This window comes from Malaclemys terrapin, chromosome 9 (genome assembly GCF_027887155.1).
Source record: "Malaclemys terrapin pileata isolate rMalTer1 chromosome 9, rMalTer1.hap1, whole genome shotgun sequence".
Classification (NCBI taxonomy): Eukaryota; Metazoa; Chordata; order Testudines; family Emydidae; genus Malaclemys; species Malaclemys terrapin.
This window is the reverse complement of record NC_071513.1, coordinates 105,973,662-105,990,251: the sequence shown is the minus strand read 5'-3', so window position 1 is coordinate 105,990,251 and position 16,590 is coordinate 105,973,662. Positions and strand designations below refer to the sequence as shown.

The following is a 16,590-nucleotide window of genomic DNA, read 5'->3' as shown; positions in this document are numbered from 1 at the left end:
GTGAAAGGCTGACATGTCTTTCAAAAATAACAGAGAAACAGTTTCTACTATGGTGTAAACTCAAATTTGTTTATCACTACAGGAACCAATGAGATTGTGTCAATGTTCATGTTAACAATAACAACTAATCAATAATAGCTACTGTGGTTTCCTCTTTTGAGACAAAAGAATCCATCTGTTGAAAAACTGCTCCAAACATACACACACTGCAGGAACTGGAATGTCTGATTCTGTGAAACATCTGATATTTTGTTGAAATGCTACTGTGCTGATTGTTTTCAGCAAATATCCTTCTCTCTTCCTTTTATTGTTTCAAAGGCGGGGGTGGGAGGGGGGAAAGAATGTGAAAAACATAAAACATTATGAATGTTAAAGTATATGTTTTAAACCCTGATTTAAATATACTCTATTTGATTTAAAATAGCAGCTCACTGCTGACTTGCCTATATTACTGTCCTAAACCTTCTGTGGTTCACACTACAAAATTACTGTGCTATAAAGCTACGCTGTTAGAGACTTTCTACAGATGCTTCCCCACCTTGCTCTATCAAAGTATCTCAGTCTTGCACTAACACAGAAGCTGTTTCAGTATCTGTCTTCTGCCAAGTAGAGTAATCATGGCCATATGGCTGATAGTTTTATAAAGTGGATAAACGAGTGGACTAGACCAAGACCACTTCTGTTTCACTTGTGAACTCAGTCAAATTAGAACAAATATTGCAATTATGCAGCTCAAAGAGATTTTAAAAATTCTCAAATGGAGAGAGTGCAGCTCATCCTAGAGCAGTGAGCTGATCGCTTCCCATTTGCACTGCACATTAACCACCACCATGACCTCTCAAAATAATTAGTTACTGTGGCTACATCATTTGTGTCTCTATAACATGTTGGTATTTCCAGTCACTAATGTATTAATATTTTCAGTTCATTTCAGATTTATTTTTAAGGTAAAGGAGAAAGTACAAAATCTTTCTATTAATTTTGGATTCTTTTATACGCTATTTTACCCAAAGATGTTTCTTGCTCCCTACCCCCACAAATCCTCCCAGGGGACAAAAGGGGAGTAAACAGTTTGCACCACAGAAGAAGCTGTGAATTTCCTCTATTTCCCTTGCTTTAAATCACCACTCGCCACATCAAGACATCATAACAGAAATAAAAATTCTCATTTCCTCATTAAGATCTGATCTGAAATTCATATTCTAGAGTTTGTCAACATTACTTCTTGAATGAGAAGGATCTCTGTTGAACCCCTCCATTTCTGCTGACTGATTATAAAAGAGGCTAGGTGCCTTAACAAAATGTGGGTCTCCCACTCTGTGCTATTTACTGAGTACTACTACTCTGCTAGATTTAGCGTCTGCTTATTTTATTTGTCATTTACAAATAAGCTGCAGGGCTTGTTTGACAATGCTATGGCTCTAAGTGGAATGCAAGCTCATGGAAGGACAATGGAAATTACAACAATGACAAATGAGTTTTATTGTTAAATGTGGAATGCTCAAACTTAACAAAAATCGCCAGAAATCTTGAGCACAAAAATATCTCTACAGTTGCCATATACACTGCTCGAGTCTAATAGAACCTGGAATGCATACAGATGTCAAAATGCTTTTTTTAACTGCAACATAAGGGGCCATTAGAGCAATGTGTATGATAACTGCAGTGCCATTTTCATGCTTAAGATTTTGAGATTTTTTTTTTTAACTACTTGCATTTTTCACAGTACTCAAATGGCAGAAAATCTCAAAAACAAAATAAAACTAATTTATTTAAATTAAATATATTGCCAGAGCACTGCAACAATACAGCGTCAAATATCATTTAATATTTAGATTTTCAGTCTACAATGTAAAGTACAATATACTATACTGTTAATGAATTCTCTGTTATTCTGTTAAAATGTTTATTAGATAGGTAGATAAGGAAATCAAGTCATGACAACAAAGAACCTAATATATACAGATATCAAAACGTTTGGTTTAACTGCAACATCTAAGAATTTTTATCTCACCCAAGCTAAAATACAAGAGCAGTTGGTAGACAGACTTCAGCATTTCTACCATCTATACCAGGGCTTAATTTGTAATTAAACAGGTACCAGGGCTCAAGCAATCTTTCTACTTTCATAACTGATGAAGCAAGCCCAGGGTTACCGAGGCGATGAACTTCAAGCTTAGAGTTGCTGGAGCTCAGTCCTTGCAAGCCCTGACACGACTTAAGCACTTGTCTATAGTGTACTTATATAATTATCAAAACTCACAAGACAGCAATTTTGGAATGGCTATAGAAGTTCCAGCGCAATTATCAAAACAGTATTTAACAAGTATTAAATTAACAATATAAAGTGTGTGCAAAAGCAATAAAATGTTTGTGCCTTTCATACTCACTATTCAATATATTTCATATTTAGGTTAAATTAATAGATCTAAAAATAAACAGTATTACTGTTTAACCGCAGGAAATCAAGAGGCCAATCTTTCAATATACAAATAGTATGAATTTCCTTCCAAATACAATGTATGGAATAGCATTTAGAGTATTACCCTTTCAAGTGTAATTTCTTCATATTCATAATCTGCATCCGTGCCATTAACCTAAATGAAGGAAAAAGAAAAAAGTTCTGTAGAATTTTACACTCCACATAGCACAGAACATTTGCTGAGTACTCTAATGGCTTACTCCCATCTCTGCAGATTGATTCAAAATCCCCTGTAAGCTTGTATGCTTCCCAGCATACCCCCTGCTCCAACCACTACATTGCGTACCATACACTCACTTGAAATCTGAGTTTCAGCCAGGCTGATTTAGATTTAAGTTTTTAAACCCCCTCGTGTAGCTGTATGCATGTTAAAGATATGAGTTCTACATACTTTGGAGCAATAATCTTCTTTAATGACTTTGAACAAAATGAAAAAATCTCTAGAGATGCTAGAGATTAAATTATTTATTTTATGTTTAATCTAAAGAGATGCTGAGACCATCATTCTTGCCACTGTACCTATTCCTGCTAAGTGGCAGCAGGGAAATGGCAATTCTGCATATTATCACTGGAAACTAATAAAAATACTTAAACTTTTACTCAACATTCACAGTAATATTTGTCATTTATTATAGCTTGTAAACAAACCTTCAATAAAAAGAGGAAAATAAAACAGAATGTTTTGTAAGTTAAACTTAAAACTCAAATATTCTTTCAAAGTTTTGTTCCAGGATTTGGTGTGGCATGTTTCTGTCTTTAGAAATGAGTTGCAGTTAAGAGGAAAGCTTCCTCACCCCCAAGGTGAGATGCCTGCTACTGACTGTGTTGGAGTTGAAATCCTGTGCCTTTCTTGGAATGTGAAGACCCATTAACAGTTCAGTGGAATTTGGCAGTAGCTTTTTGCTCCTGTTGTGGTGGGAGGGATGCTCCAAGCAATGTCTTCAAAGCAGCTGTGTTGCTAAACCAGTGTCTGGCAAAATAGCATAGCTTTAACCCGCTGTCAGCAATAATGGCTCATTCAAGTTAGGCTTGGATTTCCACAAGAATACCCATAGTGGCCCAACTTTCTATACACATTAATTTTACTGTCTTAATTTTCCAACCCAAAGTAAAAGCCTCCTGGAGTCATAGGTCTAGGAATAGCTCCTTGTGCATAACACCACAGTTTTATTTCTGGTACTAGGGTATTTCCTCTATTTTTTCTTCTCATCACCATCATGGGGTTTTATGGGTTGCTGTACCTTCTAATCATCATCAAGAACCCTTACCCAGTGTGCTTCTGCTTTGGCCGCTGTGGTTTTTAGCTACTAACTGGTGGTGCCTTCAACTGAATGTTTATGGCAGTCAGGAACCTTACCTGACCTCCCCATATAGTTTCAGCTATCCCCAAATTGGTATTTATCTCTATGATTAGCCTGATACCTTGTACATATACTCTGCTGACACCTCCATACTCATTGCCAGTTGTTTACTACTACTAACTACTTTTGAGTACCATTTGGCACAGTTAGCTCTACCTTATCTACTGCCCTCTAGGTGCCTCTGTCAGTCACCTACTGAAATCTGAATAGTGGTCTTTGTCATATTTATCTTGTGTTTCCCTTACTGGAAATAGATGATTTTATCTCACTTCTATGAGCGTTTTGTAATTCTTTTTCACGCCTTATTTGATTCATTTAATTTTATAAGTTGGACACAGGGGTCACTCCCTTTACTAAGAACTGCTTGGATCTTCTGATCTCAAAGCAATACTGTCCACAACTTCTGGCCTCATTTGCAGTCCAATTCTCTAAACACAGAGAAAAATTAAAATGTGATCAAACAGTTCATTCCCACTTCATCTGACTACAAGGGCTTAAAGTCACTGAAGCACTGATTCTGATAAATTCAAGAATTAATCCTGTAGGCTGTTGTACTCTTTTTTCTTGCTAATGCCAATCCTTGAGTAAATTCAATTATATGAAGGCATGGGTGAGGACGTGGAAGGTTTGAGATGAAGAAATAAGCCAAAGAGGAGGAGTTGTGTTTGAAGATGATCCTTTTGCCCAAACGAAGCACTGTTTAACATTTAGCTGGTTGAAGTTGAGACAAAGTCACAACTTTCCAGGAGAATCAGGATTCATTAAAAGACGTTGAAAGATTTGTATGACATTGACAGCTAAGTAGTGTAGGACTGAGATCTTATTACTTGTTCCATGAACCATGTTGTTTGAGTCTGCTTCTATAATGGTCAGTTTAATGAGCAACTACTTGTTAATGCCAATTCCTTGCTGCAATACAAAATGTTTTCCTCTACAATATTTTTAAATAGGCTAGTCACAGTTAATGCCATTTTCAAAGAAACTATATTAAGTTCTAACTGTAATTTTACTACTTTACTTTCAATTGCTTCAAAGCTGATTCATTACACAGATTTTGCAACTTCTTTAGTCTTGCTCTGTTTCTCAAATCTGGGTTCAAAGACACCCATTCTACAGAAAGCATATCACAAAGTTTTGAAGGATTTGATCACCTCAAGATCACAAAGCCTATCTTTAGCCTTAACTTTGCTAGATTTTATGGTATTTAAAACAGTATTCTCATCTACTGTATTACTTGTTTTCTAGTTTGGTGGTTTCAGAGTCTTGCTGTACAGTGTTAGATATCTTTCTTTTGTAGCCATTGTTTTCATGACATTTGTAAAGGGACTTTTCCCTATACTCATGTCTCTGGTGAATGCTGCAGAACTCTGTTCTGGTATTGCTCATAATTCAGCTACACAGATAAATTCCATTCTGACATAGACAATAATGAGGTTTAAATTTTCTTTTTCCTACTTTTCTGATGTCTGCAAATATCAAGACTATGTCTGTATAACACTACAGATAAGTATAATTTTTTAATTAAACACGTATGACTAATATTTTGGTTATGTTCTTAGAGATTCCTATTGGTTTATCTTATTGGCCATGTCTATAGATCAACTATTTAAAGTATATCTCCAGAACCTAGCAAGAGCTTCTTTTTAATTTTAATTTCAAAATTGAGTGCTCACATTAACTCAGTTGGTAACTTGTCAGTTTTACTCGTTGAATATTATAAACATTTGACATTTCACTCCTTGGCTAAAATCCATTAAGTACTTTTATTAGAATATAATACTACTGTAATGTCCATCTCACTAGGCTTCCTTCTCCATCAGTGTTCTTCACACAACTAACCCAATTGCTCAGATATGGATATTCTCATGGTTAGCCATTACTTTCATGTCTTTGCTAATTACTGATGTGTTCAATTAAGTTTAATATTTATCAGTGGATTATTAAATTCCACATACCATTTTATCTGCACAATCTACTTCATGTGTATCACGATCATTGCATTCTATTAATAATTTATCATTAGCTTCCTTCTTTGCTTCCATTTTCTGGGTATCATGGATTTCCTTTTCTTCCTTGGAAAGCTCTTCCAAGAGACAATTGTTTTTAAATATTTTAGATTGTTTAGATTTTAGCTGATAGTAATGACTATAAATCAAAAGTTAGGAATTATATAAAATTAATAAGAGAAGCCAAGGGACACCAGGAGAAAGCTATGCCTAGCAAAGTTAAGGACAATAAGGAGGTTTTTTTTAAATATATTAGGAACAAAAATAATCCTGACAATGGTATTCATCCATTACTTGATGGAAATGGTAGAATTATCAATAATAATGCAGAAAAGGTAGAGATAGTCATTAAATATTTCTGTTCTTCATTTGGGAAAAAAATCAGATGATGCAGTCTCATCATGTGGTGATAACACTTTTTCCATTCCATTAGTATCTCTGAAAGATGAAAAACAGAAGCTACTAAAGACAGACATTTGTAAATTAGCTGGTCCAGATAACTTGCACCCAAATCTTAACAAGTTTAAAAGAGCTGGCTGAGGTTGTCGCTGGATCACAATTGTGGTTTTCACAATTCAAGAAAGATGTTGATAAATTGGAGTGGGTTCAGAGAAGAGCCACAAGAACCCTTAAATTATTAGAAAACATGCCTTATAGTGATAAGCACAAGGAGATCCATCTATTTCGCTTAACAAAGAGAATGTTAAGAGATGACATGATGATAGTCTATAAGTACCTACATGAGGAAATAATATTTAATAACAACAGGCTCTTCAGTTTAGTAGAGAAAGGTATAACATGAGCCAATGGTTGGAAGTTGAAGCTACACAAATTCAGACTGGAAATAAGGTCTACATTTTAAATGGTGAGAATAATTAATCATTGGAATAATTTATCAAGTGTCATGGTGGATTCTCCATCGAGACAATTTTTAAATCAAGATTGGATGCTTTTCTAAACGATATGTTCTAGGACTTATTTTGGGGACATTCTATGGCCTGTGTAATAAAGGAAGTCAGACTAAGTGATCATAATGGTCCCTTCGGGCCCAATCATCTATGAATCTAGATTTAATTGTTGTTTTAACATTAAGTGGATGACTTGAATGCAAAGTCAATTTCCATTGCTACTGAAAGACTGCTTTCTTCTCTAATATTATAAAGACTCATGGCACATTAGATTGGCTTTCAGGATACATTAATACAAAATAGTAATTACTATCTTCAGTGCATTTCCTATATTCTTGACATCCTAAAAATCACAGCTTGAAAAATGTTAGCTAAAACTAAACCCTTCCATAACACCTATGCAAAACTATCATATAAAAAACCCATACTGCCTCAGCACAGTACCAGTTTTCCCTATACTTAAAAGGCAAAGTAACTGTGGTAACTTGGCAATTTAAAATAAAATGGTGACCACAGTACTGCATGTATAAATTCTTCATTTAAAATGTGACAGACAGCAGTACTGATAATTATTTGTTCTTAGTAGAAAAATCTATACATTATATTGAAATTGTTTCTGTTCCATCTGAAAATGCTTTTGTTTTTACCTCTTACATTTTGCATTAAATGTTAATAAACTTAAAGGCTAGGATTTTCACAGGAGTCTCCTGATATAATTTCAAAGGTTTAAGGCCAGAAGAGACCATTAGATCATCTAGTCTGATCTCCTGTATAGCACAGACCATTACATTTCATCCAAATACCGCTGTACTAAGCCCAAGTTTAGACAAAAGCATTTTGGTCGTCAGGAGTCTAAACTGTGTGCCCAACTCACCGCTCACACAGGCCATAGACTTTCTAACAGAATCTGGATCAAAGCATATTGAACATATGCTCTAGTTCAAACAGAAATTATTTCAGGGAAGTCCTACAGCCTGGATTCTAGCTTTATTTATTGGCTATACCTACTCTTGTGGCAGTGTGTAATATAAGTGTAGCTACACACCACAGTGAAAAGTAGGCTGTGTCCACACTGCAGTGTGTAGCTAATCAGGTCAGTGAAAGGCTCTGGCAGGGAGAGGCAGCAAGAAAAGGCTTAGCAGAGGGGAAGTTGCTGGAACCTTTCCCCACTGCCTCCCTTTGCCAGAGTCTTTCACTGCAGCAGGTAAAGGGTCCAGCAGCTCCCCATTACTGGAGTTTTTCCCTGTGGCAGGGAAAGGTTCTGACAGTTCCTACTGCTGGAGCCTTTCCCTGTGGTGGGGAAAAAGCCACTGGAGTCTTTTCCCACCACCGGAGTTTATTAGGAATTTAGGGTAAAAACATGATAGGGATGTTATAATTATCCAAGCACTACAAACTCATGACATTCAGAGTTAAGGTTCCATTAAATCCAAACATATTAAGATATGTAAGTCCACAGTAAACGTGCCAAATAACCCAAATTCCACCCTGTAGTGACAACACAAGGGGAAAAAATGAGTTTAAAATCCAGTTTCTTTCACTCTAGATATAGAAACAATATTATGAACTAATTATAATTAGATGTTTATTGTACTGTGTTACTGCTGGTCTTAATTTTGCATTACCATACTTTAACACATTTTGACTGTTGCCAGGGATAGCGCTTGAAACACTGGCACAGCTGAGCAGGGTGTTGGATGAATACACCTCTACCCCGATATAACACGGCCAGATATAACACGAATTCGGATATAATGCGGTAAAGCAGTGCTCCGAGGGAGCGGGGCTGCGCACTCCGGTGGATCAAAGCAAGTACGATATAACGCGGTTTCACCTATAACGCAGTAAGATTTTTTGGCTCCCGAGGACAGCGTTCTATCGAGGTAGAGATGTACTGTGTTCCCAGCTGAATGAGACTGTAGAGAAAGAACAGTTTTGTTTTGTTTATTTTTTAAACCTGAAATCAATAAGCAGAAGAGGAATCAGTTACTTATGTTACTGAGCTGAGAACCCGGGCTTCCACATGTAACTGTAATCAGAGACTCTGATGTCTCCAGAGACAGGGCTGTTTGTGGGACATGATTCCAACATAAAGGAGCAATTGCTGATAAAGAGAGATCAAACCTTGGAGAAATGGGTCCAAATAAGAAGGGCTGATAAACTAACCAAGGAAAGGATCAAAACAGTAACAGCCACCAATACAGAAAAAGTACACATACTGAAGCCAAAAGAACTTAAAAGGCAGGACAGAGACAGACCAATAGAGAATGCAGGTATCATAGTCTAGAAGGTGTACTGGAAAGTGGCACAAAAGCCAGAGAGAAAAATGTCCAGACTATGGAGGGTGGGAAACCATAGGAGGGTGGGAAACCAATCTACTTCATGTCCCAATGCCACAGCTACCCCAGGAAGAACAAAAACCCAGCAGCTCATGCTGTGACACAAGAAACAGAAACTATCTTCAGTGGACCATGGTAAATCCGAAGTCTCTCAATGTACATGCACTGGAGAAGGCAGCTGTCAGTCACTCAACCACCATATTTGCAAATATTCTATTAAATCAGTGACCAATTTGGCTCCAGCTCAACTGTGAAGCAACCTGCAATGTAGTCCAAGGCAGGGCAGTGCAAGCCATAGATTTGCTTGTAGGACAGCACGAAAATATTCTCAACATGACAGAGAACAGGACAGATTCTAATCACATAAAACGTCATATTCCAAGGAGATATATATTTAAAGGACAAGCTGAAGTTGGAAGTGGCATTCCTATGCGCAACCCATGAAAATATCAAAACACAAAATTGCATTACCCCTTGTGGAGCCATTCAAGAAAACTGGCAAACCTGCAAACAAAAAGCATCATTTTCCCCACTGAAACTAGCACAGAGATCATCAGCAGCCTAGTAGACGTACAAAAACCTTTAGGTAAAAAGGAAATACAAAAACTGAGAAACTGCATCACCCGGAGCATGGAAAAGCTCACTTACCCATTACTAACAACCAGGGTGGATTTGATTTAAATCACTAGTCAGGAAGACTCGATTTAATCATAGATTTCTATATAAAAGTGCATTCTCCTCCCTAGTCATCTGACCAAGTTTCCACTTCTTGTAAGCTTCCTTTTTGTGTTTAAGCTCACCGAAGATTTCACTGTTAAGCCAAGCTGGTCACCTGCCATATTTGCTATTCTTTCTGCACACTGGGATGCGCAGACTTAATGGAAGTGAGAAACATGCTTATACAAGATTGTAACTTCCTGAAATTAACTTTTAGTCACTGGAAAGCATGTTTTGTTTTCCTTGTAACTATACCAGTCCCTCTTATTCTTGCTCAGTATCACCTAAACCTCTATTCTTTGTTAATAAACGTATTCTTTCTGTATTACAAAACCATCTCAGGGCTGTGCATTAAAATGGAGGCTGAGTCCTCTGCTAGCCAAACTGGAGGAAGACAACTTAATTTCTGTGAACGTCCAGTGAGAGGGACTGAATACTCCAGAGAGACGTCCCTGGTGCAGGAATGGGGGTTCACTGACTGTTACCTGCAAGACAGGGTTTGGACTGACAGAGTCCGAAGAGTTGGCTGGCAAGCCAGACAGGCTGGTGTGTGAGAGAGCCGACACATGGCTTAGTAGCAGCAAAACACTCACCTGCTGAGGCAGAGAAGGAACACAGGGGCTTACAATTCAGGGTACCCCAAAAAAGACATCACAGTACCAAGTCAAATGTGTCACAGAATTATATTACGTCAGCACTATTACCTTTATCAACTTGTAATCTCATCAAAAATATTCAGTTAGTTTGACAGAATTTATTTTTCATAAAACCATAAAACTGATTGGTATTAGTTATCGTACCCTTGTGATTCTGTATTAATTGATTCCTATATTAGTTGTTCCATTATTCTGTCCAAGATCCAAGTCAGACTGAAAGGCCTATGATTGCCTGGGTCGTTCTGTTCACTCCTTTAAAATATTGCCACAACACTAGCTTTCGTCCAGTCATCAGTGTTCCAAGAGTTATTGAAAATCAACATTTTACAGTCTAGAAGGCTCCTTTGTCAGCAGGCAATGATGTGGGCTTCGCTGAGGCGGTATAGGCACTGTTGGTACTCACTGCTCATAGAGGCGGGAGGGATAGCTCAGTGGTTTGAGTATTGGCCTGCTAAACCCAGGGTTGTGAGTTCAATACTTGAGAGGGCCATTTAGGGCCATTTCGGGGGGAACACCTGTCAGGGACAGTACTTGGTCCTGCTAATGAAGGCAGGGGACTGGACTCAATGACCTTCAAGGTCCCTTCCAGTTCTATGAGATAGGTATAATCTCCATATATTAGAAGGAGAGCAGGCATGAAGCACAGTTTTTGAAGACGATTTGCTGGGGCATAATCCCCAGGAGAGGTGGTCTCCCTAACGGTGGAAGAAGTCTGAAAGCAAACCTAACTAACTAAAACACTACAAGAACAATAAAAATGACTATCTACAACTATATACAAGAAGGAAGAACAGACAACCAACTCTCTTAGCTAGGCTAAGAACGTGGAGGAACAGACGTTCCAACTCTGGCCATGCGACAGTAATAGGGAACTGGAGGTGCATCAACCTGCACAGCTTCATATAACCTCGGTGCAGACACGAGGACAATACACAACTGCTACAGAATTGTTCTGGCTGCAGCGCGTGGCACACATGGGCACTCCATGCCTGGAATCCATATAGGGACCATCACCTAAAGAAAGACTTTTGGGTACAAGTTATCCGGACGCTCTGATTTAAAAATGTCTAACTTTAGAAGCTGCTTTTTAACATCCTCCTGAGTTACTACTGGAAGGTAAAGTGTTTCATCATCATCATCAGACATGACAATATCATCTTTTTTCCCCAAAATACTGAACAGAAATATTTATTGAACATTGCTGCTATTTGCTTTATCTCTATCTATATAGAGATATTTAAATTTATAACTGCCTTCACATTCCCTCTAAGTCATGTTGTTGTTTTTAACCAGTCTCCTTTCTTCATTGCAGCTTTTGGGGCATCTAGTAACTGGTGTCTTGACCTAATACCTTTTATTAGGCTAAAGCATCTTTCAGAAAGACATCGAAATTTGACTTGAAAACTTCAACAGACTGAGAATCCACCACTTCCCTTAGTAGTCTGTTCATCTTTGCACCACCTTTACTGAACTATTCCTAAAAGCTATTGCCAGCTCTAGGAGGCAGCACTGTAGAAGAGGTGGGTACTTTAAAGTTCTGAAAACCAGGACATACAGAATTAAGTTATCCAACTCACCATGTTCTGGAAGGACATGAGGCACTACTTGGCCAACCATAACTCTGCATTAATGAAGTTTTGGGCACTCAATTTTCTTGTTTTGTTTTTTTTTAAATAATTACTCAGCTTCCCCATATTTCACAGTACAGCCCTCCTCCTCCACTGCTCCTGATTGCTTGGCAACGTTTATCTCAGCCACAAAATGCAATGGCTGCGTGTTGGTTCCTTCACTGCCTCTGCATCACCTTGTCTTCTCTCTGCTTGCCCAGCACAGTCAGGCTCTCCCTTCTCGGCCCTCTTCCCTGGATAGGTAGTCATAAGCATGGGGCCCAGAAGCTGAGAAGATAGGGAGAGGATGAGATGACTAGTTTGAAGGGAGGGCGTGAAAAGAAGTATGATGCAGAGGTCAGGATCAGGGACTTGGGAAACCAGGGTCCAGTCCTTGCTCCAGACTTCTTTTTGTATGACCTTGGGCAAGTTCTTTAGTCACTGTGTCTCAGTTTTCCATCTATAAAATGGAGATAACAGCACATTCCTACCTCCATCCTACAAGGGGGTACTGAGAGGACAAATCCATTAAAACTGCAAGGTGCTCAGAAGCTACAGTGATGGGGGCCAGATAGATACCTTTAACTGACTGAGGGATGTGGGGGTTTGAGAGGACAGAACTGAAGCCCCCCACTCCCACTCACTGTACAGCATTGACCTCTCCTTTCAACCCTGCTCTTCCCTGCACTCTTCCAATTACTCTCTCTCTCTCTCTCTCACACACACACACACACACACACACACACACACACACACACACACACACAATTTCTCCTCACTGCTTTGACCTCCATCTCTCTCCAATTACTCAGACTCCCCTACTACTGCTCCAACTCCTTCAACATTCTCTCCACCATGCTCATTGCTCCAAGATCATCCATCCCCAGTTCCATCCTCTTCCTTGCCATTTCATGCCCCTGGTAAACTTGTGGAGATAGGAAGATGGAGGGGCTCTGAGGAGTGCATGTACCAGCAGGAAGCGGCAGGAGGGTGGTGATGCAGAATCCATACCCTTGAGTCATTCACTTATTGACAGACTGCCTGAAAACTTAGACTATTAAAAGAGCCCTAGTCTTGCTGCACATCTGCATTTTAATCTGTTTGGGAAAAGTGACTTGCAGATTCAAACTCTCAGTTTAATAACTTAATTTAATAACTAATAATTTAACTTAGACATACTCTAGCTAAGATAAATGCTGAGAGAATGAGATAAGTTGGGGGATGATTTGAGCCATGGTTTAAGCCCCAAGTGTGCGCAAAAAAAACATTTTAAGAACCAGTTGATTTTTGTAATATGTTTTTTGGGAGGTGGTACCACAGAAAGCCCTTGCTAAATGACTCCACTGCACTACCAACAGTACCTTGCACAGCCATAAACCATGGCAAATGTCCAGATGATGCAAGTAATCACATGGAGTTTGGAGCACTTAAAATAACTGATCTTTAAACAGAAAAAAATGCCCAACCTTAACTGTAGCAGAGCGAATGCTCTGCTATAACAATTCAGAAAATTGTTGTATCCATATGTCCAATTCCATTTTGAATCTCATCAAGTTCTTGGCCTCAATAATTTGTGGCAATGTGTTCCACAATCTATGCACTGTGTGAAAACATATTTCCTGTGCAGTAATCAGTTTTAAATTTGCTACCATTGATTATCTCCATGTTCTTGCGTTATGATATAGGAAGAACATAAGTTCCAGATCTGCCTTCTGTAGACCATTCATTATTTTGTATACTTTTATCTCATCCTCTCTTATTCATCTCCTTTCAAAGGTAAACAATCCCAGTCTTTCACTCTCTCTTTTATGAGTTTTTTTTACCAGGTCAGTTAACACTGTTGTTTCCCTTCTCTGAACCCTCTCTAGCTCTGCAATATCCCTTTAAAATGGAGTGCCCAGTTCTGCATGCAGTATTACAGACGAGGCCACATTACTGATTTATGTAAAGTCATTAAAATATTCTCCATGTTATTCACCATCCCGTTCCCTGTCCATCCTAAGATCTTGTTAGCTTTCTGGACTGCTACTGCATGGTGAACAGAGATCTTCATTGAGAAGTCTAAAATGATACCCTGGTTCATTTCTTGAGGGGATACAACTCATTTGGAACCTTATAAGTTGTAGGGAGTAGTTCAAAATTTTCTCCCCAATGTGCATTACTTGGCATTTATTTACACTGAGTTTTATTTGCCATTGTATTGTCCATTCAGCAAGCTTGGTAAGGTATCTGAAGTTCTTCGCAGTGTTCTCTAGTCTTGACTAACGAACAATGTTGTGTCATTAGCAAATTTTGCTACATCACTACTAAAAGTCCTTTCCACATCATCAATGAATATATTAAAGAATACTGAGACTTGACACAGAACCTTGTGGCACCCCCATTGTCAACCATTTGTCATGAAGCAAATTGACCCTTGGATTGTACACTCTGTTTTCTCTCTCAGCCAATTTTTGATCCAGGACATTACTTTTCCTCTCACCCCATAACTTCTTAGTTTCTTTAGTAGCCTCTTATAAGGTAGCTTTCCAAAGGCCTTTTGACAGCCTACATAAATTATGTCTACCAGTTCTCCTTTTTCCACTACCATACTGACATATTCAACGAATTCTAAGAGAACAGTGAAAGACAAATTTCCCTTGCAGAAACTGTGCTCGATAGACCCTACCATACTATGACCTTCCAGGTGTTTTATTATTCTTTTTAAAATGATAATTTCAATCAACTGGCCAATTACAGATGTAAACCTTACTGGTGTGTAATTCCCTAGATCATCCCTAGAGCCTTTTAAACAAAACATTTACAACATTTGTCACCCTCCAATCCTTCAGAAGAGTAGCGGTATTTTATGAGTCTGCATATTATTGCTAGCAGCTCAGTCACTTCATTCTTAAACTCCTTCGGAACCCTTAAGAGCATACTATCTGGGCCTGATGACCTATTACTTTTTAAATAATCAATTTGTCCAGCATCTCCTCTTCCATTATTCAAAGAATTCAGTTTTAAATAAAAATTTGAGCATAATAAGTCTTCCACTGAATAACCATAAAGCAAAAGACAGACAGAGTCAACAGTAAAGACAGCCAAGAGACTGATAGCAAAGACAGGAAGATTTCCCTACCTGGCAGTGTTGGACCATTGCAATACTTCCTCCCAGGAATTAGAGAGGAGCCCAAGCACAGGCACTGATGGGACAGAGAACCAAGAATGACTTCCCATGAGGATTCTGCTGCAGCCCCATAAAGGAATGCTGACAGTACAGAGAAATATTTAAGAGAATGCCAAGTTAGGCAGCCAGCCACACTATAACAAAGGAGCCAAGGACCTGAGAACATTACACAAAAGGGAACAAGTCTGTATTCAACCATCAAACTGCTACACAAAGCAAAGGCAACAGTCCAAGCTGCATTGGGACACAGGTCTTATGTTGTAGCTATAGACTCAGGACAACAGTGGAGATGAAACCAATGCCCACTGTAGGGTAGTGGCAAACAGCTGCCACAGATCAGGCCAAGGACAAGACCAGGAGGATTTGAACTCACCTTGACCATCAGCTGGCCTGATGTAGGCAAGTCAGAAGCAACAGGGTATATGGACAATAAAGAGGATCAATAGGACACCACCCAAGAGAAAAAAGGCAGCAATGGGTCTGAAGCACTGGTATGTATTCTCAATTTTATTTCACTTTAATCTAATTCTAAATTGGGAATTTCCTTGATTTTAAAATGAAAATTTCATAAGTGAAGACTAAAAAAGAAGCCTCCCCAAAATGTTAATGTGATATTTCTAATGATGTTAAGATATGTAGCAAGAACCTTACTTTTTTTTTATTATTTTAATTTTAGGGCCAGATTCACCAGTACAGTCTGGCTACTTTGGCCCAGCCTCGAGCAGTGGCAAGATACCATCTTACTGAGAGCACACCTTGCCCTCACTCTTATTAGGAGCAACAAGAGGCAGTAGCCATTTTGAAAAAGGGCACTTTTGCTAAGGGCCACCATGGCTGTAGTCCTACTGAGAACAAAGGGGGCTGATATCCATTTTGAAAGAGGTCAGTTCTGTGTGGAATGCTCTGTAGAACAGTATTCATCAGCCTATACTGAGAGATAAGATTTCAGCTATGAAAGATAATGGCACAAAATTACCACTAATCTTACAAAATAATTTTCTAAAGTAGCCTGTGCACAAGATTTCAATGAGTTAACCACATGGGAAGTATGAAGACTCATTTGGTATTAAGAACATTTAGGAGAAAAAAGATCCAGCACCAGGTGCTAAATTTCTCGAATGACTGATTTTTAAGTGATTACAACTCAAACTATTTAACGGATTTACTTATAAATTTTCAGAAAACTCATTCTGTACTCAAAAAGAGTAAGTACTGTAATTTGAGACTACACTGTATTCTTCATATACTGTATAACAAAATGGTTAATTCCCTCCTTTAAGTGCAAAACTCAACTCATCTTTAACTATGGAACTGGGAGCAGTGCTCCCACAGCAGGTAAAGATGC

At 38.5% G+C, this 16,590-nt stretch overlaps 1 protein-coding gene across 13 annotated transcripts in view; it reads right to left on the bottom strand.

The window, feature by feature from the left end:
• Window positions 1–16,590, bottom strand: part of DLG1 (discs large MAGUK scaffold protein 1) — a 498,578-nt gene that overhangs the window by 174,219 nt on the left and 307,769 nt on the right. For all 13 annotated transcript variants that reach the window (XM_054039246.1, XM_054039230.1, XM_054039232.1 and 10 more), the window contains one exon: window positions 2,547–2,597. In XM_054039246.1, the coding sequence (XP_053895221.1) occupies window positions 2,547–2,597 (51 nt within the window). The remainder of the gene's footprint in view (window positions 1–2,546; window positions 2,598–16,590) is intronic.